The 24,155-nt window shown below is 52.1% G+C and overlaps 1 protein-coding gene across 2 annotated transcripts; it reads left to right on the top strand.

The window, feature by feature from the left end:
* Positions 1-1,800: 1,800 nt before the first annotated feature.
* On the top strand, positions 1,801-23,570 carry TMEM72 (transmembrane protein 72). Of its 2 annotated transcripts, XM_006073973.4 has the most exons (6): positions 1,801-1,957; positions 2,072-2,211; positions 17,466-17,532; positions 19,229-19,300; positions 20,857-20,996; positions 22,335-23,570. In XM_006073973.4, the coding sequence occupies exons 2-6, from the start codon at positions 2,142-2,144 to the stop codon at positions 22,808-22,810; spliced, it is 825 nt and encodes a 274-aa protein (XP_006074035.4). In that variant the 5' UTR covers positions 1,801-1,957; positions 2,072-2,141; the 3' UTR covers positions 22,811-23,570. The 2 variants fall into 2 exon arrangements, with proteins under 2 accessions (XP_006074035.4, XP_044798388.2); XM_044942453.2 differs by lacking the exon at positions 1,801-1,957 and having other exon boundaries at positions 2,197-2,211; positions 19,237-19,300.
* The last annotated feature ends 585 nt before the right edge of the window (positions 23,571-24,155 follow it).

Raw genomic sequence — 24,155 nt, 5'->3', positions numbered from 1 at the left:
CTTGGAGAGCCATGAAACCTAAGTCAACCGGCTACCAACAAGGAACAGGTAAATTCAGCAGCTCCGTAAGGACGTTCGACGCCCTGCTCTGCTGGGTCTGCCCTTTGCCTCATCCCCTCATCACCAGCGAGCTGCCCAGCCAACACAGGCATATCCAAAGGGAGAGAATGAAGCCCTTCCACCCCTGGGTTAAAGTGAGGGGCACTTTCCCAGCAGCTCATCAGTACATGCCCCTTCCAGGCTATTTGACCAGACTTGGCTTCCATATTCGTTCCTCAGCATCTATGAAGAGGAGGCTGTAACCGGGACCAGTGGGCTGAACAGACCCCACCAAGGCCTGGAAGGACTCCATGTCTTCTGAGCATGGAGGCACCAGATTTACAACATCACTGCTATTATCAAGGAAGAAGCAAGATGTGCTGTGGGGCCAGCCAGAGCTTCCCAAGCTGCTCAGGGAGAACAGGCTCCTCAAGCACATGAGCCTCAGGGTGCTGACCCCAGCCCCCAGCACCTCCACCTGTGCAATTCAGCATGTGCCACAGAGATCCAGGTATCACAGCAGAGAGCCATGCAAGTGCCAAGACCTCTTTAGATTGGGAAGTTTGGAGTTGTCTGCCACTAAAACACAGTCAAGCAACAAGAAAAATTAATATATATGTAAAATCATACTTTTTTTTAACCTCGGTCTTAAAGATCACATGAACACAGAGCTTCTTAAACTCATTCAAAGTGGGAAAGGAGTGTGAAAAATACGAGTTCTTTATGAAATCTTGGTCAAGTTAATCAAGTTAAAATAATTGAATAGAAAGAATATTTATTATATGAGGGTACATACATTTTCAACAAAGAGAAAAACAAAGCAGACTCTGCCTGAGTTTTCTATTGTTACTAGGATTTGGTCTGGGTTTTGGTTTTTTGTTGTTGTTTTTTTGGAGTATAGTTGCTTTATAATGTTGTGTTAGTTTCTGCTGTACAGCAAAGTGAGTCCGCTCTACAAACACATATATCTCCTTTTGTGTTGTTGTTGTTGGATTTCCTTCCAATTTAGGTCACCACAGACCATTGGTTTGAGGATTTTTTTTTTCCTCCTAATTTAGTGGTTGTTTTTGTTGTCTATCCCACAGGGGCAGACGCATAAAATATTTCAGGAAAATGTCTGGAAGGAAAACGAAGACTTGATAGAATTTGATCTATGTCAGTTAGTAAATTAAAAATTAGTAAAAGCCCACCATTGTCCAGTTTTAGAAGACAGTCTCCTCCAAGCCTCCCTCAGAACATGTTTTGAGGACCATCAATCCAGGCAAACACTCTAATTTGTTTTCTGCAAAAGTTACCAAGGCACACGCATATCTTTGGGCTTCCCCAAGGTCACTCAGTTAATTATTGACATAGAAACTCACCTCCCAAAGAATCATAGTAATTTCCCACATCACCTGTCGGGGATACATATCAGGGATGAAGAAAATTCTGTGTGTGGCATGGGCCTGAGCTAAGCATGTCTGGTCAGAGTCCAAACATGCCACAGACTTGAAAGCTTTCTAATCCACCTATGTGCAGAAGAATAGAAGCTTGGGACTCCTTTTAAAAGTTGTTTCTGGGATTTAAAGACACATGCCTCTCTCCCATACACACACACAAACACAAAGCTGCCTGCACATAGTCAGCACCAGACACTGACTCTCAGACCCTCAGGCTTGAGGCCCAGGTGTGACTCTCTCTGGGCCTTTCTGCTGCCCAGTAAGGAACAGCCTGGGCTGGCTCCTCCGCTGACTCCCTCCTCCCAGCCAGAAACAGTTAATTGCCAGCTCCAGGCTGCCTCCAGCCCAGCCCTAATCGGCCTGATCTCCAGCGGCCACGCTGGGGCCGCGGCAGCTCCAGACCAGGCCCTGGCTGTGCTGAGTGGTAAGGGCATTCTTCCAAGGTAATGATTAAGCCGAGCACCTGGCAAGCTGGGAAGGTGAGCGCTATTCACACCTCGGCCAGGCTGAGGTGGCCTGGACTGGTTTGGGAAGGCAGGGCCCCAGGGTGCACAAGCCCAGAGCTGGCAGCCACAGCCTCCCGCTGCACACAGGCAACCTGGAGCCTCTCGGGCCAGAGCTTCCACTGCCCGCCCTGCTGGGACCCTGCCTCGCCCGGGCACCATGAAGCAGCAGGTGTTCTGGACGGGGCTGGAATACACCTGCCGGCTCCTGGGCATCACCACCGCTGCAGGTAAGACCCTGCCTCCCACTCCGGCCCCCGAGCACGGGGCACAGCACACAGGGCTGCCCAAGGGGCTGGCGCCGGCCATGGGGGTGGGCAGAAACACCTGGCCACATCTTCACCTTCTTCCCTCAAACCCCAGAAATGGCTCTTCAGGGCAGGGGCAGATGCAGTGGGGTGATCCTGGGGCTGGGATCCAGGGGCACGGTACAGAATCTCGGCTTGGCCACCCGCCATCCATGTGACTTTGGGAACCCTCAGCATTGTCATCTATGAAATGAGTTGAGGGAGCGGCCCCCCCTTCCTGGGGACTCTTGCAAGGTGGATGGGGGAGACATGAAGGTGAAAGTGTAAAGGGCCAGGCAAAGGCAAGAACGGGATTCTCACTGTATGGGCATGGAAATGGTCAACGGAGTGCACCTTGTTTTATTCTAACCACAACCCACTTCACAGAGGGAAGCTACACTCGGAGATCCCAGGCTTCCCTTAAAGCACCATGGGTTTGGGAAAGAAACAGTTCCCCTTGCAGGGCTGCTCTTCCCCACCCAACCCGATCTGGGGGCTGCTTGGCTTGCTGGGAGGACAGATGGTTATAGAAGAACCTGAGTAGCTATGACTCTGAGCTCTGCCTGCTCACTTCCCCAACTCAAACCCGGTCCTGAACCCAGTGCCCCCTGCGTGGTCAGGACCTTTGCTGGGAAAGTGAGCAAGCAGCACTCTGAACCCCTAGCTCTGGGCCCCACTGAACATTAAAGACCAGGAAGAGACACCCACTGCTGATCAAGTCCTTGCCTTCCCACTACTGCTCACAGTCTCACTGCTGATCAAGTCCTTGCCTTCCCGATACTGCTCACAGTCTCACTGCTGATCAAGTCCTTGCCTTCCCACTACTACTCACAGTCTCACTGCTGATCAAGTCCTTGCCTTCCCGCTACTGCTCACAGTCTCACTGCTGATCAAGTCCTTGCCTTCCCGCTACTCCTCACAGTCTCACTGCTGATCAAATCCTTGCCTTCCCGCTACTGCTCACAGTCTCACTGCTGATCAAGTCCTTGCCTTCCCACTACTACTCACAGTCTCACTGCTGATCAAGTCCTTGCCTTCCCGCTACTGCTCACAGTCTCACTGCTGATCAAGTCCTTGCCTTCCCGCTACTACTCACAGTCTCACTGCTGATCAAGTCCTTGCCTTCCCACTACTACTCACAGTCTCACTGCTGATCAAGTCCTTGCCTTCCCGCTACTGCTCACAGTCTCACTGCTGATCAAGTCCTTGCCTTCCCACTACTACTCACAGTCTCACTGCTGATCAAGTCTTTGCCTTCCCACTACTGCTCACAGTCTTAAGCATGCATCTTGGCAAATGGGAAACGGCCCCCAGCTGATCTCAAACAGTGCTAGTTCCCAGCCCTGTCACTCACCAATGCATGACCTGGGGAAAGCCACCTGGGTGCTCTGGGGTCGTGCTTTCTGGTCTTTATGATAAAGATTACTGGACCTGCTGGCCAGGTGTTTTGGAAGATCAAGGATGCATGAACTGAGCATAGCTAAGTGGAACTGAGGATGTAAGCCTCTTGAGAGAAGCCCTAGGACGTACTTCAGAGCTCCAAGGGGATCTGTGTCATCCCCAAGGTAATATGCTAGCAAACAGACTTTCTCACATGTAACCCTGAGTTAGCACAGGGAGGGCTGTCATCAATGGGCTAATCCCACCCATCCTGTTACAAAACAGAGCACTGAAGTTCAAATAGGGGTAGTGACCTTGCTCAAGGTCATGCTACAAGCCAGGGGGACAGCAGACCTGGAACCCTGACGCCTCAACTTTTTAAAAGGCCAGGACTCTGGCCAAAGAGCTCCTTCTTCCCAGGGTAAGAAGCCCCATGCCCCAGGGGCACTAGAGGGTCCAGAATTGCTCTGCTGAGGGTTCTGGGTAAATGCACAAATGGAGGCCTCAGCTCCAACCTCTGCTGGAACCGCCATGAGGCCTGGACCTGGAGGAAAGAGCCCCAGGCCACCTTCCCACCCAGCCTGGGGGGGGAGGCTGGAACCGCCATGAGGCCTGGACCTGGGGGAAAGAGCCCCAGGCCGCCTTCCCACCCAGACTGGAGGAGGGATGGCCTGGACCTGGAGGAAAGAGCCCCAGGCCACCTTCCCACCCAGACTGGGGGAGGGATGGCCTGGACCTGGAGGAAGGAGCCCCAGGCCACCTTCCCACCCAGCCTGGGGGAGGGATGGCCTGGACCTGGAGGAAAGAGCCCCAGGCCGCCTTCCCACCCAGCCTGGGGGAGGGAGGTTAACCCAAGGGTTTCTGTGTCTGGGGCCCAACCCTCTACCACCGCTGGTCTGGTGGAGACCCTGCCATCCTCTAAGTCTGGGTTTCCTAATATGTGAAACGCACCCCTTTCATCTGTCAGAAATCACAGTGACATTTCTCCCTGTCTTACTCTGCCTGGAGGGGAGGCCTGGCTCCTGTTGGGAAGCTGTTTTAAGAGGTTTATAAACTTCTAATGGATTAGCTGCAGACAGCTTAAAAGTCTGATTTATCTCAGCCAGTGGAAGGGTCTGCAGCTACACACATATAGCACCCACACACACACACACACACCACACACACATGTACAAACTGCGCCTCTGAACCACAACCCTTATCTCTTGCAGAAAGCCACGGTTAATGCAGAGGATGGGCCTCCCGCTTGGTTTTGATATAGGGTCCAGGTTAAATATAGGCCACCATATTGCTTGCTAATGTCCAGGCTTTCCAGAAATGGTGTTTTGGGGCTTTCTAGAGTGCTAGGAGCAGGTGGGAAGCTAGAAAGAGGGGTGTTAGTCATCTTAGGAAAATCTCAAGTTTCTTTCAGCATGCCTGAACTGCTGACCTATTTCCAATGTGTAAGATCTGCAAATTCCTTATTCCCTTAAGCCTTTTTTTTTTTTTTCTTGAAATCCTCTGTTGAGAGGTCCAGGCCTTGTGAATAGGGCCATTGCTGCTAGAGGGGAGATCAGACTTGAGACAGAGGCTGTCACTTTGCAGAAACCCTGGGAAACCTAAAGTAGCCCTGGTCCCCCTGTGCGAGGAGCCTGAGTTTCCTGGAAACTAGGAAAAGCGTGTGACCCAGGTCACCCGGACTGTCACCTGCAGGGACCAGGCAGCTCCTGATCCAGCAGCCCCTCCTGGGTTTCCCTTTCCCTCTGCAGAAGGATCTGAGGCTGTCAGCAGCTCAGAAGGTCCCCAGCCCTGGGGACACACACCAGGGTGGCAAGCCCAGCAGCTGTGGCCAATGCATGCCTTGTGCAGGGCTTCTTGGCTAAGCTCGCCTCTTATTCCCCATTCAGCCCCTCTAAATGAAGCTCCACTAGGCTGTCCGGGGCCCCACAGGCCACTGCTGCCCCACCCCCGGCCAGCCCCACAACTGCACAGAGTATTGCCACTGCCAAACAAGGGCACCCAGGCTTCGCAGATTTCACCCCAGACAGGAGCATTTTTAAAATCAGAAAATGAGACTGTTTTACCTTTGGATCAGTCGTAAGTTTCCCAGATCATCACAGACCCACTTCTCCCCATTTACCATATGCTTGGCTAGCATCATTCATTGGTACCCCTTCCCTGGCCATGGAAGGCACTGGGAGTCCCTCCTTTGCTGAGATATGGCACCAGGCACACAGCACATGTGACTAGTTGAGGCCACCCTATCAGCCTAGTGCCCCCACCACCGGTCCATCCTGACCGGGCACAGCCTCAGGCAGGTGCGGTCGCGGCAAAAGTGGATAGAGTTACACTGAAACAAAGGGAGGTTGACCAAACACTTCCTAACTCTAAAGACTGGCCTTCTTTTTATCTGCAACATTATATGATCGATTTTATGCAATGAAAGATTTGTTAAATTCTATAGCACTTTACAACTTTCAAAAGTTTCACACACATGATTTCGTATAATTCCACAGTAACCCTTTGTGTTTCTTTTGCCTACTCCTCTATTGCCCTTCTGTCTCCCCACTGGTGGCCATCCATTCGTTCTCTATGTTTGTAAAGTCACTGATATGTAAGCCAACTACTCACGCTCTGTCTTTGAATGATTACCAAGCATGTTTGACCAGCACCACCATGACTATCTCCAGCCAAACTCCCTCCTGGACCTCATCTGGGGACAGACAAATCTGCACACATTTCCAGAGGGAATTATCACAGTAGGACCTTCCATGTATGTGTGCAGAGATACCTGACTGACAACAAACTTGAAAGTCAATTATTAATTAAAGTCACTGCCACAGACCTACCAGTGTCCATGAGGACCCAGCGCTGAGCTAAATCTCATTTGACAAATGAGGAAGTGAAGGATTAGAATGTTCAGGTAATTTGGGAGAGGTTAAACAGCCAGTGAACAGCAGGTCTGGTCTTCCCAGGTGGCGCAGTGGTAAAGAATCCGCCTGTAATTCAGGAAACATGGGTTTGATCCCTGGCTCAGGAAGATCCCCTGGAGGAGGGCGTGACAACCCACTCCAGTATTCTTGCCAGGAAAATCCTACGAACAGAGGAGCCTGGCGGGCTGCAGGCCACGGGGTTGCAAAGAGTCGGACATGACTTCGAGACTGAGCACACTTGTGCAGAGCAGGTCTGGTGTTGGAGCCCGTCTGCCCATCACCGCACAGTAATGCAGTGGGACAAGAAGTCTGGAGTCCACCTAGGGTTCATTCAACTGGCAAACGTTGACTGAGTCCCCACTTTGTGCAATGTAGGCACGTGGATTAGGATGGCATGACCTCTAGCCTGGAGAAGTGTGTCTGGGGGCTGTCCACACACATCTCCCAAGAGGATACCACATGGCCAACAAGAAAATGAGCTGGCTTGAGGCAAAGCCATTTTAAGCAAATCCTGCTGATCACAAATCAATGTGGGATCAACCTGGGGTCACTTAGGAATTTTGTTTTGTTCCAGGTTCTTGACCCGTTAACCTCTTCTCTACATAAGCTAGGGAGCTGCATTCCTGACAGCCCCATGCCTTGCACAGCCCATTCAAATGGAGACTTGGCTTATTAATATAGAGGATAAAGGAAGCATTTAAACCTAGATGTTCTCATTATTTTTTAAAGAGTACAGCAAATGCATAGTCTGACTTTAGTCCTATTTAAAGCCTTTGGAAGAAAAACAACTGATGCTTCTGAGACAATCATCTTGGGCCCTTCATACTAATGTCCACCCTTCTTAAATGGATGTCCCTGTGGCCTTCTCCTGCCACCTCGGGAAGCTCCACGCACTCCAACAGTCTGCAGGTGGATTTATTACCCAAGCAAGACCTTACTGTTTTCAGATCTTATAAGTGGATATAGACTGTTTTCCACTCTGATTGTCCCAATGAGCAAATGAAATATCCCCATCTTTGCTCCACCCTCCTACCATTAAGTGAAAGTGAAGTAGCTCAGTGGTGTCTCCAGGCTCCTCCATCCACGGGATTTTCCAGGCAAGAATACTGGAGTAGGTTGCCATTTCCTTCTCCAGGAGATCTTCCTGACCCAAGGATTGAACCCGAGTCTCCTGCATTGTAAGCAGATGCTTTACCGTCTGAGCCACCAGGGAAGATGCTCCTACCATTGGGAGATAATAAATTTGGTCCAAGCATTTCTCTCTTTACTTCTTTATGCCTATGACCTCCTTATTAGGGGCTTCCCTGGTGGCTCAGACAGTAAAGAATCCTCCTGCAAAGCGGGAGACCCAGGCTCGATCCCTGAGTTGGGAAGATTCCCTGGAGAGGGGAATGGTTACCCACTGCAGTATTCTTGCCTGGAGAATTCCACGGACAGAGAGGAGCCTGGTGGGCTACAGTCCACGGGGTCACAAAGAATCAGACACAACTGAGCAACAGACACTTTCACTTCACTTTCCTCCTTCTTGGAGTTAGAACAAAAAATCCAGAAGTCCACCTAAGACTCATTTATCTGGAAACTATTGGCTGAGTTCCCACTTTGCACAGTGTGGACACGCAGATGAGAATGGTGTGACCTCTAACCTAGAGACGTGCGTGATCTGACCAGGGGGACAAGCTAGTAAATACATATCCCAGTGCCTAGCTCTGAAGCGTAGTATTTGGGAGGGTGAATCTGTGTCCCTCTCTACCACTTACTAGACATATGACCTTAGGCATGTCACCTAGTCATTTTAAATGTCAGTTTTCTCATCTATGAAATAAGGATAACAAGTTCATCTGCCTTCTGGGGTCATGAGCATCCAATGAAACAATGACTAAAGCAGCAACCTCCACAGCACGTAGAGTCTCACTCAGCACTGTCTAGTTTTAGAGGATGTGTAGGACATATGGACTGCAGTGTGAGCTGTGGGATCTCCTTGCAGGATGGAAAAGAAAGATCAGAGGAAAGGAATAAGCTAACATATGATCCTTGAGGCTAGAAAGGAAAAGGGGGCTATACTGTGAAAGCTCTAACCCTGAGTCATATCTTTCTTCATGTTTTGAGCTTGGGCCATTGAGACCACCCCACAGGACGCTGGTTATTCCTACACCACGTGTAGTGATGAAACCAGAGGAAAGATGGTAGCCTCATTAAACTTTTCATGGGCTAACAGTTCTTTTAAGATTATTCTTTAGTCTGCGCAACCAACTGAAGAGAATTGTTATCAAGAACGAAGGTCGCCAGAACCAAACGGCCGACGCTGGGGCTGTCCCCGAGCCTTCCTAGCTGCCACAGGCCTCTGTCCCCGAGCCTTCCTAGCTGCCACAGGCCTCGGTAAAGATCCAATTAAAAAAAAAAAAAAAAACATGGTATGTGCAGCAAGAACAGAGAATAGTTGGAGGCATGGTCATTGTTCCCTAATGCCAGGAAAGCCGCCATATGGAAGGCGAGTGAGCAGATGCATTCTCTTGGGATACAAGAAAGCATAAGAATCAAATACTTGAGCCAAATACTTTGATTTGAAATCAAGACCTAGAAGAAATTTCTTCTGTGGGTTTCTACAAGAAGGATGTCATTCTGCATCCAGGTCAATATCGTCAGCAGTATCAGTGAAAGTCTGCAGGTCCCTCCATGTAAACGATGTCACCAGCAAAAGGCAGTATATTGTCCCAGGTGGTGTCTTAACCTTGATTCTTATAGCCCTGAAGGAAGAGTTAATACTCTGCTACACAGCCCTTCCAGAAATTTGAAAAGGAGGAGATGGTTCACAAGTCATTCTATGAACTAGCATTATTGTGTTGTCAAAACTAGACAAAGAAATCACGAGACCACTGGTGACCCAGTGGTTAAGACTCTGTACTTCCAGGGCAGGGGGCACGTGTTCAGTCCCTGACTGGGCACATGCCACATGGTGTAGCCAAAAAAAAATTTTTTTTAAGGATACCCACAAAGAAAATGATTCAAAAAGGTTAGACTTAAATGTAAAACCCAAGACTATAAAACTTCTAGACAATAGGATAAAACCTTAGTGATGTGTTAGGCAGAGATGTTTTTAGGTACAATATCAAAAGTCCAGTTCATAGAAGAACAAATTGATAAATTGCATAACTTCAAACTTAAAAACAGCACTCTTGAAAATATAATGTTAAAAGAATGAAAAATAAATCAACATAGACATGATGATAAATAAGCACATGAAAAAATATTCCACATCAGTAGGCATTAGCAAAACGCAAATCAAAACCACAATGAGATACTACCACATACCTACTGGAAAGGCTAAAATTAAAAAGACTCACTATACCACATGCTGAAGTGTTGGCAAGGATGTGGAACTCTCATACACCACTGATGGGAATTTAAGATGGTACACTCACTATGGAAATGGTTTGGCAGTTTCTTTAAAAATTAAACATATACCTGCTGCATTATCCAGGGGTTCTGCTTCCAGGTATTTATCCAAGAGAAAAGAAAGTCTATGTTCATACAAAAGATTGTACATAAAGACTCATAATATCTTTATTTGTAATAGCCCAAACTAGAAACAACCCAAGTGCCAATCAACAGATAAATTATAAACCAAAGTATATATCCACAGTACTCAGGAATAGAAAGGCATGAGCAATTGATACTATAATATGAATAAATCTCAGAATAATTATGATGAATGAAAGTAGATAGCAAAAAAGGAGTACATCTTGTATGATCCCATTTGTATAAACTTCCATAAAATGCAAACTAATCTCAAGTGACAGAAAACAGATTAGTGGCTCCCTGGGAGTGGATACGAGGGTGCCCAGGCGGCACTAGTGATTAAGAACCTGCTTGCCAATGCAGGAGACTTAAGAGACGCAAGTTTGATCCCTGGGCTTGGAAGATCCCCTGAAGGAGGGCACGGCAATCCACTCCAGTATTCTTGCCTGGAAAATTCCATGGACAGAGGAGACAGAGGTAGGCTACATTCCACAGAGTCCCAAAGAGTCAGACACAACTGAAGCGACTTGGCAAGAACGTACGCAAGGGAGTGGATACAAAGGTAGGAGGGTAGGGTTACAAGACACAAGGAAACTTTTGGGTGATACATATGTTCATTATCTTGAGTGCAGTAATGGTTTCCCTGGTGTATGCATATATTAATACTTAGCAAGTTGCACATTTAAGCACATGCGGTTCGTTGCATGTTAACTATGCCATGATAAAGCTGTTTTTAATAGGTCAGCAATCTATTGCCAGAATAATGCTGTAAAACCTTAGACATCCAGCCATAAGCTTTGTGTGTGTGTGTGTCTTCAAGGTATGCAGAATGTTAGTCCTTGGACCCAAGATCAAACCCACATCCCCTGCAGTGGAAGCAGTCTTGACCACTAGATGGCAAGAGACGTCCCCAGAAATAAGCTTTTATTGTTCGCACATCTGGGCGAGGAGGCTAGGAGGCTCTGCTCATGCAGACTGAGTGCACTCAACTCTCTGAAGATCAGACAGCTGTTGGTCCATCTAGACTCACCTTGGCTGGGTTGATAAGGCCGCTCGTGCTCCAGCAGGCTGGCATAGACACACGCCTATGATAATGGCAGGGACACGAGAGGGTAGGTCCAGTTCCCAAGTCGGTTTCACATCTGTGCTTGCCTGTTACCTGACAATCCTGCTGTCCAAAGCAAGACACAGTGCTGAGCCCAGAATCAAGGGGTGAGGAAACAGACTTCTCTTTAGTGCAAGGGACCGCACTGGCATATAACAAAGAGTGTGGATACCAAGGGGATGAAGACTGGGGAGGCATCACTGCAACCTGCCAAGGCACTTTGGCCAATCTACAAGGCCAGACAAAATAGACCTCTTGGATGGTCCACTATAGTCTAAGACAGAGAATCTGGTAGAGAAAGAGGACTCTCTTGCCTTCAGGACATTCTGCCTAAGCAGGCATGTGAGTGCTGATGGAGGGCACGAAGGACCACCCTACACTCTAATCTCTTCTAACTGATTATCTAAAATTTCCTTCTATAAAATCTTGGCCTCTTCTCATAGTGTCTCTGAACCCTGGTTCCTAGGTGTCCGTTGAATGTCTCTCAACACCCGAGCAAACTTCCCTGCCATACTTAGAATCTGCCACAATTCCTTCTGAGTTAAGAAGCTTGCAACTACTACCTTATTGTCTCATTGGATTCTTAGCAGCTAGTTCCTGCATCTCTGGGTTCTTAGAAATGGTGCAGATATAGCTTTCAGGTCTACAGTCAGCTGCGACCCTTTCTGAACCATCCCCAGCCGTTGCCGTCAGACCAGTGTCTCCCTACAGAGATGTCCCTACAGACATTAAGACCAGTAGGAAATATGCCATTGCTGTGGATGAAGAAAATCAATAAACACAACGCGGGGTGTTAAGAGGCACCTTCAGCAGCAGTGAGTACGACCTTCTCCCCCAACTCCCCAGGCATCCAGGGCCAAAGCCACTGCCTGGCGTGGAAAGTCAGTTAGCATGGCCTCTAGTGACCTCTGAGGAGTGTCCTGCGTTCTCACCAGGACACAGCACTGAGTGCCAGTGAAGTCACTCGGTCGTGTCCAAATCTTTGTGACCCCACGGACTGTAGCTCACCAGGCTCCTCTGTCCACGGGATTCTCCAGGCAAGATTACTGGAGTGGGTTACCTCTCCCTTCTCCAGAGGATCTTCCCAACCCAGGGATCAAACCCAGGTCTCCTCATTGCAGGCAGATCCTTTACTGTCCGAGCCACCAGGGAAGCCTGCACTGAATGCGAGACAGGTGTCAAAACCCAACCCAGTGGCCGAGTCCAGACAGATAAGCTGCAACCAGCCATGACGTTGGCCCTGAAGCAGAGGAAGCAGAGGTCAGACTTTGTGGAGACAGCCTCTTGGCCATTAACCTTAACCCAACCCAGACAAGCCCCAACCTCAGGAGCACATGGACACTTAGCAGGATGCACAGAGAGGCTTACACGCGAGATGTAAAGGTAGATGGGGCTTTGGACCATTTATATCAGGTGAGACTGCAGAAGGGATCTGCGAGACAGGAAAATCAATGACCAACATTTGTATACAGAGAAGAGCTCTTGAGCCACAATAAAAACATGTATTAATGGAAGGAAAGGATAAGAATAAACCCTCCCCTTCCCTCATGGCTATAGATGGGAATGCCCTGCCTCTCTCTCCTAATAATGCTATTAACCATCAACTACATTTGCACAACACTCTATAATTTACTAAGACTGAGGCTCATAGCCAGTTATGCATGTTTTATGATCCCCATTTTCTGGAATAGGAAGCAGACAAGGGAGTTACCATTTGCGTGAGGAACTGGATGCTGCTTTTCTGATCAAGCCTCCCATTCTCTTTGCCGCAGCCCAGCACATCCACCCACACTTCTGTCCGACCACAGTCTGGGACCAGAGCTTTGAGATGCCTGGAAATATGCTCTGCCGTGTGCCTGGCCCAGGCCTGCACCACATGTGTAGAATCTCTGATCCCTGCTAAGGCTGATTAGAACAAACAGCTCAGGAAGGCAACTCAGAAGAAAGCCCTGGCCTCTGGGAGAAGAAAATACTGTACTGAGGTTGGACACAGCCCAGACAAGACGGAGAGAAATCAGAGGCCAGGGGATGAGATGAAGAGGCCAGGCTTGTCCACAGATGCTGATTATAACAAGACTCCAGGAAAGATGCCTCCCCAGAGACTGTGAGGGAACGTGAGATGGAGCGGTGGGACGGGCTGTGTCGGGGTGGGCTTGGAAAGTGGTTCTGTTGGGCTGGGACCAGGGCAAGAGGACCCTACAGGATGGGTGACCAGGAGGGATGGAAGGAGTCTAAGGCCCCTCAGTGGGAATGTGAAAGCCCATATACCACTCCACCCAGCACCCCTACCACCTGCAGCATGAAGAACGATGCAACTCAGGATCAAGGCTGGCCTGGGGCAAGTTTCCTTATAGAGGCGTTGTTATAATGAAGCCTTGATTCGGGAGACATGATGGCACTCGTCCCCCATCTGCATCCTCAGCTCTTCTGTCCCCATCCCCAGCTCATGGCAAGAGCCACAGCATCATGTGTTGGGGTGAGTGGCTGATGTAGGTTGGCCCATTTGCTCAGAGCCCTGCAAAACCACAGAAGATGAGATGGAAGCGCAGTCTAGGAATAGCTGCCGGGAGACACCATGCAGCCTGGGCAGGAAGCGGCCAGGCAGAAGCAGGGTCAAGGCCACAAGCAGACAGATGGGTACAGAGGAAAGGAAAGACTCCACATCTATCAGCATTGCCGCAATGTCAGTGGTCTGCCTTTGAGAACATGAGCCCCAAAACCAGGAGGACCAAGCAGGGGACCCCTTGGCCCCAGTGTCGAAGGGCCTGATAGGCCTCCCGTGAGAATCCCCTATGGATCTCTTGGCCTGAGGGGTCATGCTCCCAACGCCGGCCCCCTGCTCTCCTCCTCCAACCAAAGGCCATTCCTCGGTCCCTGGGCTTGCAAAGTTAGCATGTTTATTGTTGGTTGAGAGCTCTTAGAAGGGTGACCTCACTTCCCTTGCTCCAAAATGGGCTACCTGGAGGCTGGGAGAGCTGAACAGGCCAGAGTCAGAGGGAGGAAGGAACTCATGTGTCTGGACCACCTGACGTCTCTCAGCACAAAACGCATTATTTTCCCCAATCCAAGCAACAACTCTGGGAGATATAACTAATTCTACACATTCCACACACGGCAGACCCAGACCAGACAGGCTAAGTGAGGGCAGACCCAGACCAGATGGGCTAATGAGGGCATGTGTACTAAATCTCCAGTCATGTCTGACTCTTTGTGGCCCTGTGGATCTAGCCCACCAGGCTCCTCTGTCCATGGGATTCTCCAGGCAAGAATACTGGAGTGGGTTGCCTTGCCCTCCTGCAGGGGATCTTCCCGACCCAGGGATTGAACCTGCCTCTCTTATGTCTCCTGCATTAGCAGGTGGGTTCTTTATCACTAGCACCACCTGGGGAGCCCCATGGGTTAACTACTTATCCACAATTACCCACTCAGAACCAGGATTCCAACCCAACTCTTTTTCCTATTGTTACTCTCATTTTTTTAATTTTCTTTTTCTTTTTTGGCCTCACCGTGCAGCACGGCAGACCTTAGTTCTCCAGCCAGTTCTCCAACCCACACCCCCTGCACTGCAAGTACAGAATCTTAGCCACTAGGGCATCAGGCAAGTCCCTGTTATTCTCATTTTTCAAGCTACAAACAAGCACTGCCTCTAGAGCGTTCCTGAAATGCCCCTCTGACTACTGATGCTCTGTTTAAAGACATCAAAATAGCTCTCCATGTGCCAAAGGGGTGCAAGTTAGGGAAAGGGGCTGAGTTCCCAAGACCCTCTCCTGCCATCTGCTGGTCATCCACCAGGACCCAGTGAAAACATACAAAGACCACAGAGGTGAATGAAGGCCCTGCCTCACCCCAGAGGCGAACAACCATAAGAATCGCCTTGGGCAGACGGTGCCTTCCCCCAGGCCCTGGGTGGGAAGATCCTTACCTGGGCTGGGCTGTATTCTTGTGCCAGAAATTAGTGATTTCACTGAGCACCTGTGATGTGCTTGGCATTAATTAACTCACTGAGTCCTCAAAGAGATCAGCAGAACTATTAACTGGCAAGTGTGAAACTGAAACGCGGGATGTGACTTAGATCCATGACTGGGCGGCTGATTGGTTGGCTTTACTTACGCTCTCTACGCCTCCATCACCTCCTACATGAAATGAGGGTAACAGAGTACTCTCACATAAAACTGTTGTGAGGACTAAATAGGTTGTGTGGTGTGCTAAGTCGCTTCAGTCGTGTCCAACTCTTTGTGACCCGATGGACTGTACTCTGCCAGGCTCCTCCGTCCATGGGATTCTCCAGGCAAGAATCCTGGAGTGGGTTTGCCATTCTCTTCTCCAGGGGATCTTCCTGACCTAGAGGCACTTGGGAAGCCCCTTAAATAAGTTAATAAATGCAAATGCTGGAAACAGGACAGAAAACATAGTGAAAACTAAATACATGAATATTTGTTGCATAACACACACACACACTGCCTCACACACACACACACTGCACAACACACACACACACACACACTGCACAACACACACACACACACACACTGCACAACACACACACACACACACACTGCATCACACACACACACACACACACACACACACACAGGTCCACAGTGGAAACCAGGAAATGGTCCATTGCCTGGAGCTAGAATTCTCAGTTTTGTTTTGTAGGTCCTTCACTTTCTAGATGTGTCCTTGGGAGAACCACACAGGTCACTGAGCCTCATCTGCACCCCTGTAGAAGGGGGCATGTGGAACTCCCTGAGTCATGGGGCTGCTGGGAGGAAGCAGGGCATGTACACGCGTTGTATGTAATCTGCTGAGTGCTCCACAGGTTATGTTAACACTGCAGAGGGTCATGAAGCTTCAGGGTATCCTGACCCTTAACCTGGGACAAGCCAGAAGTCAGTTACAACTTGACGAGGACAGAGATGTGGTGTCCTCCACTGCTCTGGCCCTCAAGCACAGGGCGCACTAGAACCCAATCCCTAAGGATACACTGGTATCCCCTTCCTAGATGGAAGAGCTCTGTCCCCTTCTCCCTAAAGTACTTCTGCATCCCACCACGAAGTGAGGGGTGGAAGGGCTAGCAGCTGAGAGACTGAACCCTGCCTGTCAAAAGTCAGACTTTCTGCAGTGGATCAAGAGCTCAGGTGGCCCAAGCATGGGAGCTTACACAGGGAAGCCACCAGGGGAGGGAGGACGCACCACTGCCCAGGGAAGCAGCCCCCAGGGCAGCAGAGACGAAGGGCCAGGCGCCGGCAGCTAAGAGCAGCAGCCCGGCCCTCACTCTCCGGGGGGCAGACGAGGTGAAGCCACAACTTGGCAAATACCAGTGTGGGTCATCAGAGCCCACAGAGAGAAATGTAGGGTGTGTGGGCTGTACCATGGGATGCAGGGGCTGTAATAGGGTGCATGGTACCCTGCAATCAGGTAGGGCCAGAAAGAGATCTGACCCATGGGTCACTACGGTGGGAAGAACGTCTCCAGACAACCGGATGCTGTCTGTGGCGTGTGCCCTTCCTCGGGCAAAGGGGCTGGCGCCACAGCTGGTTGAGTGAAGCCATGAGAGTGAGGAGACAGCCAGGACCCAGCAAGTCCACAGAGCTGGGTCTGAGATGGATTCATCCCGGACAAATGGGAGTTCAAGTATTTGAGCACAAACACCAACTGCCAAGAAAAGAGAGGAGGCGAGACGAGGCTGAGCCACATCTTGTATCTGAGCAAAACTCCAGGGACTTCATCAGCACTGGGTCCAAAACGATGAGCCAAGAGTGTTCAATACAGCGGCCAAGCCAGCAAGTGAGAACGAGGCCATGAAAACAGCAAGAACAGCGATCTGGGCAAGGGAACGGGGTGGGGGCAGGTCCCATGGCCAAGCGCCGAGGTCCAGACACACAGCACCCATGGGCCTACAGGATGGTGAAGGCCCTTGAAGCCACTCCACATGCAGGACAGCTGACGAGCCTGGGGCTCGGGGCCTGTCTGTGGGCTGTTTCAGGGGGCACTCGGGGTGGCAGAGTGACCAGTGTGGAAGAGGACGGGCATCTTCTCTGGGGAGGCTGGATTAAAAGGCCTCTGAGCTTATGCATAAAGGCCCTCCCGTTCCCAGAGACCAATCCAGAAGTTTCCTTGCCCTCCTTCCCAGCCACAGCTCCCTGTGCCACATGGAGAAGAGATCCCCTGACTCCCAGTGCCCAGGAGATGGCTCACTCCATGGCCAAGGAGCCTCCACAAGGCAGTGCCATGGCCGGAGCCCCCGGGCCCACACTTCCCTCCTCTTCTTCCTCCCTTAGTGCTGATCGGCGTGGGCACTGAGACCTTCCTCCAGGGACAGTTCAAGAGCCTGGCTTTCTACCTGCTGTGAGTATGCGTGCACAGGCCCCTCCCTGCCAGTATGTTCTAGTCCAGCTTACCCCAATCCTTCTGCAGAGATCCACCTGCAGCACCTCCCGCATCCCACACGAGCTCCATTCTGTACCAAAGGAGAAAGGAGTAGCGGGGGCTTCTGGAATATCCTCTTGTTTGGAAAGGACTTTTAGACAGATCATCCCATAAACCAACCAATCAGCATTCCATCCATCCACCCACCCATCCACCCACCCTTCCACCTACCCGTCCATCTCTCCACCCACCCACTCCTCCACCTACCCATCCATACATCCATCTGTCCATCTCATCAATCATTTCCTTATTCAGCAAACATTAAGCCAGCTCTTTTTTTAGAGAGATGGGAATCGTTCAAAGGACTCTCTATTTGAGCTCCTCTATATGCCAGGCACAGTTAAATGTTTTATTTATGTTATGTCCTTTACCTCTGACAGAGTTATAGAGGAAGTGCACATTATATAGTCTGTTTTGCAAATTAAAAGAATTCAGAGGAGTAAGCAGCTCAGCCCACATCACCAAGCCCAAGACCAGCAGGGCGCAGATTGATCCACCCGGGTCCCTTTAGTTTCTCAACCTCTGTCTTTTCTTCCAGTTGCCTCTGCAAACGCCCCCTAGTGGGGAAAAAAAAAACCTGTGCAGGGGTGAGGAGAGCCTGGGGTCCCTTCCCCGCCGGTCCTGACAGCCCAGCTTCTCAGCAGGCCACCTTGAGGGACCACCATCTGCCTGCAGCATCACCAGGCTGCATCCCCCGCCCCCACCTGCTCCCAGACACACCCGCCCGCATCACTGTGCCCTGGTCTGTGTCCTAAGGAGCCCTCCCCAGGGCTGCTCCTCAGGGCACCCTCCTTGGTTTGCTGTTAATACATGGATCACACCCATCAGCTCCCAATCCCATTCTACCCTTCCGGTCCATCTCCACTCTACCACTTTAGCCACTTAAAACTAGGTCCTTCTGACAATCTTCAGTGGATCCCACAGCCTCCAGCCCACACTCCTTTGTCATCCTCTGGCCTCTTCCTTATTTCTTATCCCTCAGTTTATACCCCAGGAACTTCTGAGTCTTTCTCAAACTCACCCATGTAACCTAACCACCCCTCTAAGCCGTTACTCTATTCTGTAGAGCACAAGAGCACCTTCCCCGTCACTCCAGCATTCCCAGAGCCTGGCATTTTTCCCTGCATGCCTCCCGAGCCTGGAGCCCCCGCCAGACAGCGTGGCTTTCCCTGGCTCCGAAGGCCCTCCCTGGCTCACTGAGCCTGTCCCCGGCCACTGCGCACTGTCCCCCTAGAGCCCAGAAGCAGGGTGGGCCTTCCTCCTGTCCACATGGCTGCCTCGCTCACCCACAGTCCTGGTGACCCTAAGTGGATGGATGTGCCTGCCAGGGTCCCAGCAGCAGTGTGGGGTCAAGGTGGTCCCGCCGGCCTGTAGGTCCCTCACCGCCCTCTGGGCCCCGGCCTCCACCCCACGCCCACAGCTAAGGCCCAGCCCAGCCCAGGGCCTGGCATCCAGGCAGCTCCTAGTGGCTGTCGGCTGGATGGCAGGATTCGGTCAAGAAACTCCCAGTCAGTTGTTCAGCTATGCACAGAAGCCCAGGAGGCCAGGGCGCTGTGAGGAAACTCCCAAGGAATGTGAAGAGTGTGTCTGGCCTCCCTCACCCGTCTCCACACAGCTTTACAGGAGCCGCTGTCTCCGTGAGCGAAGGGGCCTACTTTGTGGCCCAGCTGCTGTCCGTCTGCTTCCAGTAAGTAGCCCCTGGAGCTTCCCCAACACCCCCCGTCCCAAACACCCCAGAGGCCTCCACCCATGAGCACACATCTGCGAACTGTTCTGCTCCCGGAGCAGCAGGGGATGGTTCCCTGCCGGCCCTGCAATGAGCCCCAGCCCAGACTTGGGCTCAGGCTCATGGGGCTCAGCGGCCCCCTTTACCCTTCCCCCAACCAGGGAGTGGACTGACACATCCATCAGGGGCTGACCCCACTCAGAGTCCACTTGCAGCGTCATCCTCATCCTCCGGAAACACCCGGTCACCATACCTGCCATCTGAGCCAGCCACCAGGGGGTAGAACCCCACAGAAGGCCAGCTTGCAGCACGCAGAGCTGGGTTTGAGAACTGACTCTGCCTCCTGCCAGGATGCAGGGACGAGTCCGGACCTTGGCCTCCAGGCCCATTTGTGGGCAGGACTGCAGAGCTGGCAGGGTCTGGGGAGGCCGCACGGCCACAGAGGCTGTCCCTCCGCCCACTCGTGCTCAGCTCACAGAGGCTGTCGTCAGCGTGGCCGAGGACGAGTGCTGGACCACATTCCCAGAACCTACACGGTTGGTTCTCCAGGCAGTCAGCATGAAGAGTCAGACTTCAAATCCAGCTGTCCTGCATCTTGCAAGGCCACTGGCTGCCTCCCAGGGGCACTAGCCCTGAGGCAGAAGTCTTCCCCCATTTCTGCGGAACACCACTGCTAAGGCACCCTTGCAGCTTCTCAGGGCAGGGGAGGGTGCTGCCCTCACCCTAAAGGGGCATGTTACCCTCTCTGGACTTCTTCATTCCCACCCTGGGTTCGTAACAAAATAATGACCACCAGGGGGCACCAATGGACCACGGCAGAAGGCTCTGGCCCCACACAACCCAGCCACACCATGCAGGCCTGGGCTGTGTGCAACGCCGGGCTTCAGGCCACGTCAGAGGGTGAAGGAGGTGGAACTAAATGCAAACACTAACTTCCTTTGCAACTTGGAGGGAGCATCCTCAAGGAAACCTGCGCAGCATCAGACCACCAGGCCCACATGTGGTCCTTGCTGCCAGTTAACAGAGAAGCCCCTCCAGGCCGATGCCACCTCATGTCCAGGCAAGGCCCCTTTGAGCAGGGTGCAGCTGGATTCCAGCCCCGTCGCCCATGTGTCGGGTACAACGCACAGCCCTCCAACTGTCCCAGCCAGGGGTCCGCTGGGCTGCACGCCTTCCCCACCACACTGGGGACTTCACAAGGTGCCCCTGAGTCTCCTACTCTCTTCCAACCGCCTTTGCAGCCTCCTGAGAGCATTGCCTTCCTCCCGCTAGACCAGACAGCTGTGGCTGCACAGCCTTTCAGAAAAACTGCTGGAGGCCCTCTGGAGGCTCAGGCAAGGCCCCCTAACTGAAAGCCACAGTGAGGAGTTCACCTCTCGGGAGGACTTCAACCAGGGGCCGCTGCAGAGAACACTGCCATAATGGAACCCAATCCCAGACTCTGAGGGCTTTTTACATTGCGGGGACTTTTCCGGCACCTCCCTACTTCCTGCCAATCCTGGACTTCCTCCCCGCAGGTGTCAACCAGGGTCCCTGGCCTACAGAGCAAGAGAGAAGGCCCGCTGGCTGGGCTGCTTCCAGAGGTTCCTGGCCTACATGCTGCTCTCGGTGGCCTGCTTCCTCCACCCTGTCCTGGTCTGGCATGTGACCATCCCAGGTAGGAGTTCCAGGAGGTAGTGGAGGCAGGCAGACTCCGGCCGAGGGGAGGCTCTGAGCAGGAGGGTCTGAAGCCCCTCTTATGCGCCTCCCGTGATGCTGGCTTAGGGCCCCCCTGGCCTCTTCCTGGCACAGATCGCAGGGATGAGGGACTGATCAAGAGGCAGGAACATCCCAGGAAACGCATTTTTCCTGTAAATGTCCAGAGGTTATACCCACAAAAGCGAACTGACCTTTTCTCCAATTCCTGTGTGTGATCTGAGCTTTCAGAGGGAGCGAGATGATCACTTCTCCATCCAAACCCTTGTGTCTCCTTAGCCCCTACCCATTCAGGTCCAAACTCCTCAGCCTGGTTTGAAAGGCACACTAAATGGGGCCCCCAAAGGCCCTCAAACCCCTCTTCTTATCCCTCTACTCATCCTGCTAGCCAGCCCAGGTTTCTGACCTCAGAAGCCAGAAATGGATGCTTCTACCTCCTAGGTTTCAGTGATGACTTTTTCTGCTGGGACACTTCTCTCTCCTCCCTAGCTGTGAAAACTGCACCCCTCCTCAATACCCATCTAAAATGCCATCTAAAATTCCTGGCATTTGAACCCCTTTGGAAACGAGGTTCAAAGGCAGAGCCTCCTCTCAGGGCCACTCCAGGCAGCCTTCAGTAGAGTCAGACCCAGCACTGCCAGGGTCAGAGTGAGCCACAACCTCCTACCTTTAGAGAGGGTGAGATACACAGGGGGCTCCAGCCCTGGCAGGCAGGAGAGCCACCTTCACGCCTTCCTCTGGACACGGAGGGGCTCCCAGCAGGAGACAGGGGGCCTCTGGCCTGGAGGCTGCGTGAGGGGCCAGGGAACACTGCCAGCTGCACCCAAAGGGCATTGCAACATCCCGTGTTTACTGGAGGCAGGTGGTAGTAAAGGAGGTTGTCCCCACTCCTGGGAATAGAAGGCAGCTCTGATCCAACCTAGAGTCCAGGTTGCTGAAGGCATTGCAGGTCCAGACACAGCAAGCCATCCCTGAGAGGGAGGCTGAGCACAGTGCAGGGAGGACAGGCAGGAACAGCACAAGGATCCACTTCCTGCACGAAGAGGGCCTCAGGCACAGGGCCTCCTGGCTAATGGTCGCGGTGAAGACCCCAGCACAGACTGGCCCCACTGACATCCCCCGCTGGCCAGGCAGCAGCCTGCCACAGGGTCTGATGTGGGTGTGTGAGGACAAGTTAGGCGTGTGGGCTGGAGCTCTGGGGGCTTAAATGTGGCTTCGCAGGCCACCTGCGCAGGGATGGTAGGCATCTGGCTTTTCTCAAGGATGTGTCCAGCATCCTGACCTCCCAGATCTCTCCCAGGCTCTATGCTCATCATCACCGGTCTGGCCTACTTCCTGCTGAGCAAGCGGAAAAAGAGCAAACCTGCAGCAGAGGTGCTGGCCCCCCCTGAGCAGTACACAGACCCCTCCAGCAGCGTGGTGAGCACCACCGGCTCTGGGGACACCGAGCAGACCTACACCTTCCACGGAGCCCTCAAGGAGGGACCTGGCTCCCTCTTCATCCACATGAAGAGCATCCTGAAGGGGACAAGGAAGCCCAGTGCCCTCCAGCGCCCGGACACACCGACGGAGCTGCCTCTGGAGCCAGCTGGCTCGCTAGCCAAGAAGCAGGTGCAGTTTGAGGACAGCGTGGTGAGAATCAGCCCCGCCCTGGCAGAAGGCCTGGACGATGGGGACAGCGAGCCGGAGGAGACCACCTCTGACACCACCCCCATCATCCCGCCCCCCGAGACCCCACTCTTCCTTTCTGCCCTCACGAGCCCCGACCTCTTCTGAGCTGCTCTTTCCAGGCTGGGGGATGCTCAGCAAGGAGTCTGCATAGATAGATGGTCCTGCCAGGAATTTCCTGGTGTCCAGGGCCCCTCGGGGGAGCTCAGAGTCTTCACGGGTCAGCTCTTCAGGGGTTACCAGACATCCTCATGGTGGCTGGGCCTCTGGGGCCACTGGGCAGCAGGACAGGTCCTGTGGAGACTGTGGGGGCAGCACAGATGATGCGCACGCTGCCTCCAGCCCTCACGGGTTCCTCCCTCCTGGACCCAGGCCGGAGAAGTCCGGGTGCTTCCCTGAAGGACAGCATCGCTCCCACCTCACACAAGGCATCAGCCCAGACGTCCTGGGGCTTCTTTGGCTCCTGACACCGGATCCTACACTCTACACCGGCATGGCCCAGCTCCTCTCTGATGGCACACCTCAGCTCTGCAGGCCCAGCAGTGCTCTGGCAGCTCATGCATCTCAAAGGCAGGTGCTGACGACTGCCGTGGTCCCGAACTCCAACTGAGAGCGTTCAGGATGGGAAGCGGGGAAGGAAGGCAAGCTGGCAAAGCCCCAGGGTGGGAGCAGCGCCGAGCAGTAGGCCGCATTCTCTGCGTGCCCCAGTGCTGGTACCCGGCAGCGGAAGCCACAGAGCCACTCAGGGAGACAAGGCAGCTCTGTGCTCACCGCAGGGAGAGCTGGGCTGGGAGGACCATGCTCATTCCAGAAGCATCGCTGAGGGCTCCCCGTATCCCCACCACATGGGTTCTCAAGATTCCAAGCAGATGATGTAAACTAAAAGAGACTGTGAGCCGACAATCTTCAGCCATGAATGCCAACATACAGGACAAAGAGCCTGCTGTGTGCAGGGGCCACACGGGTGGTGTCTTGCAGACTCACACAGCTTGGAGACACGGCTCTGGCCTGCTTGGTGATTGGTAGCAGAAGAGGTGAGAAATGTATGCTTGTTCAAAATGGGAGAGAAGGAAGGAAGAGCAGGGGAAAGAGGGAGGATAGGGGAGTGGGCAGGCAACAGCCCAGCTCTGCACCACAGGGCCACGGAAATGACAGTCAACCCAGAATGCACAAATAAAATTGAATCAAATATTCAGTTAAGGAAACTGCAATATATATTTCTAAAAAGTGTTCTGTGGTCCTTCAGGTGGTTGCAAAGCAGAACAGACGTGTTATTCTTCATAAACAATCTTAATTAATGAGCAATTACATTATAATGCTTCCCCATTCGTGTGTGTGAGCAAACACTAGGCTTCTGCAGAATAAACCTTAGAGCACCTGCTTTGAGGTTTAGGTAAGAAACATGTGCTTATTCTTGTACACTTTTCCACATTCCCTACAAGTTATTTCACAA

This window comes from Bubalus bubalis, chromosome 4 (genome assembly GCF_019923935.1).
Source record: "Bubalus bubalis isolate 160015118507 breed Murrah chromosome 4, NDDB_SH_1, whole genome shotgun sequence".
In the NCBI taxonomy this organism is placed as follows: domain Eukaryota; kingdom Metazoa; phylum Chordata; class Mammalia; order Artiodactyla; family Bovidae; genus Bubalus; species Bubalus bubalis.
The sequence above is the reverse complement of the archived record's forward strand: the minus strand, read 5'-3'. Positions and strand labels throughout refer to the sequence as shown.

Excerpts from the sequence above, each read along its gene's own strand:
- TMEM72 (XM_006073973.4), top strand. The coding sequence starts at position 2,142 with ATGAAGCAGCAGGTGTTCTGGACGGGGCTGGAATACACCTGCCGGCTC. Across the intron at positions 2,212-17,465 it reads GGGCATCACCACCGCTGCAG|TGCTGATCGGCGTGGGCACT; the intron begins GTAAGACCCTGC and ends TTCCTCCCTTAG. Across the intron at positions 19,301-20,856 it reads CTGCTGTCCGTCTGCTTCCA|GTGTCAACCAGGGTCCCTGG; the intron begins GTAAGTAGCCCC and ends TCCTCCCCGCAG.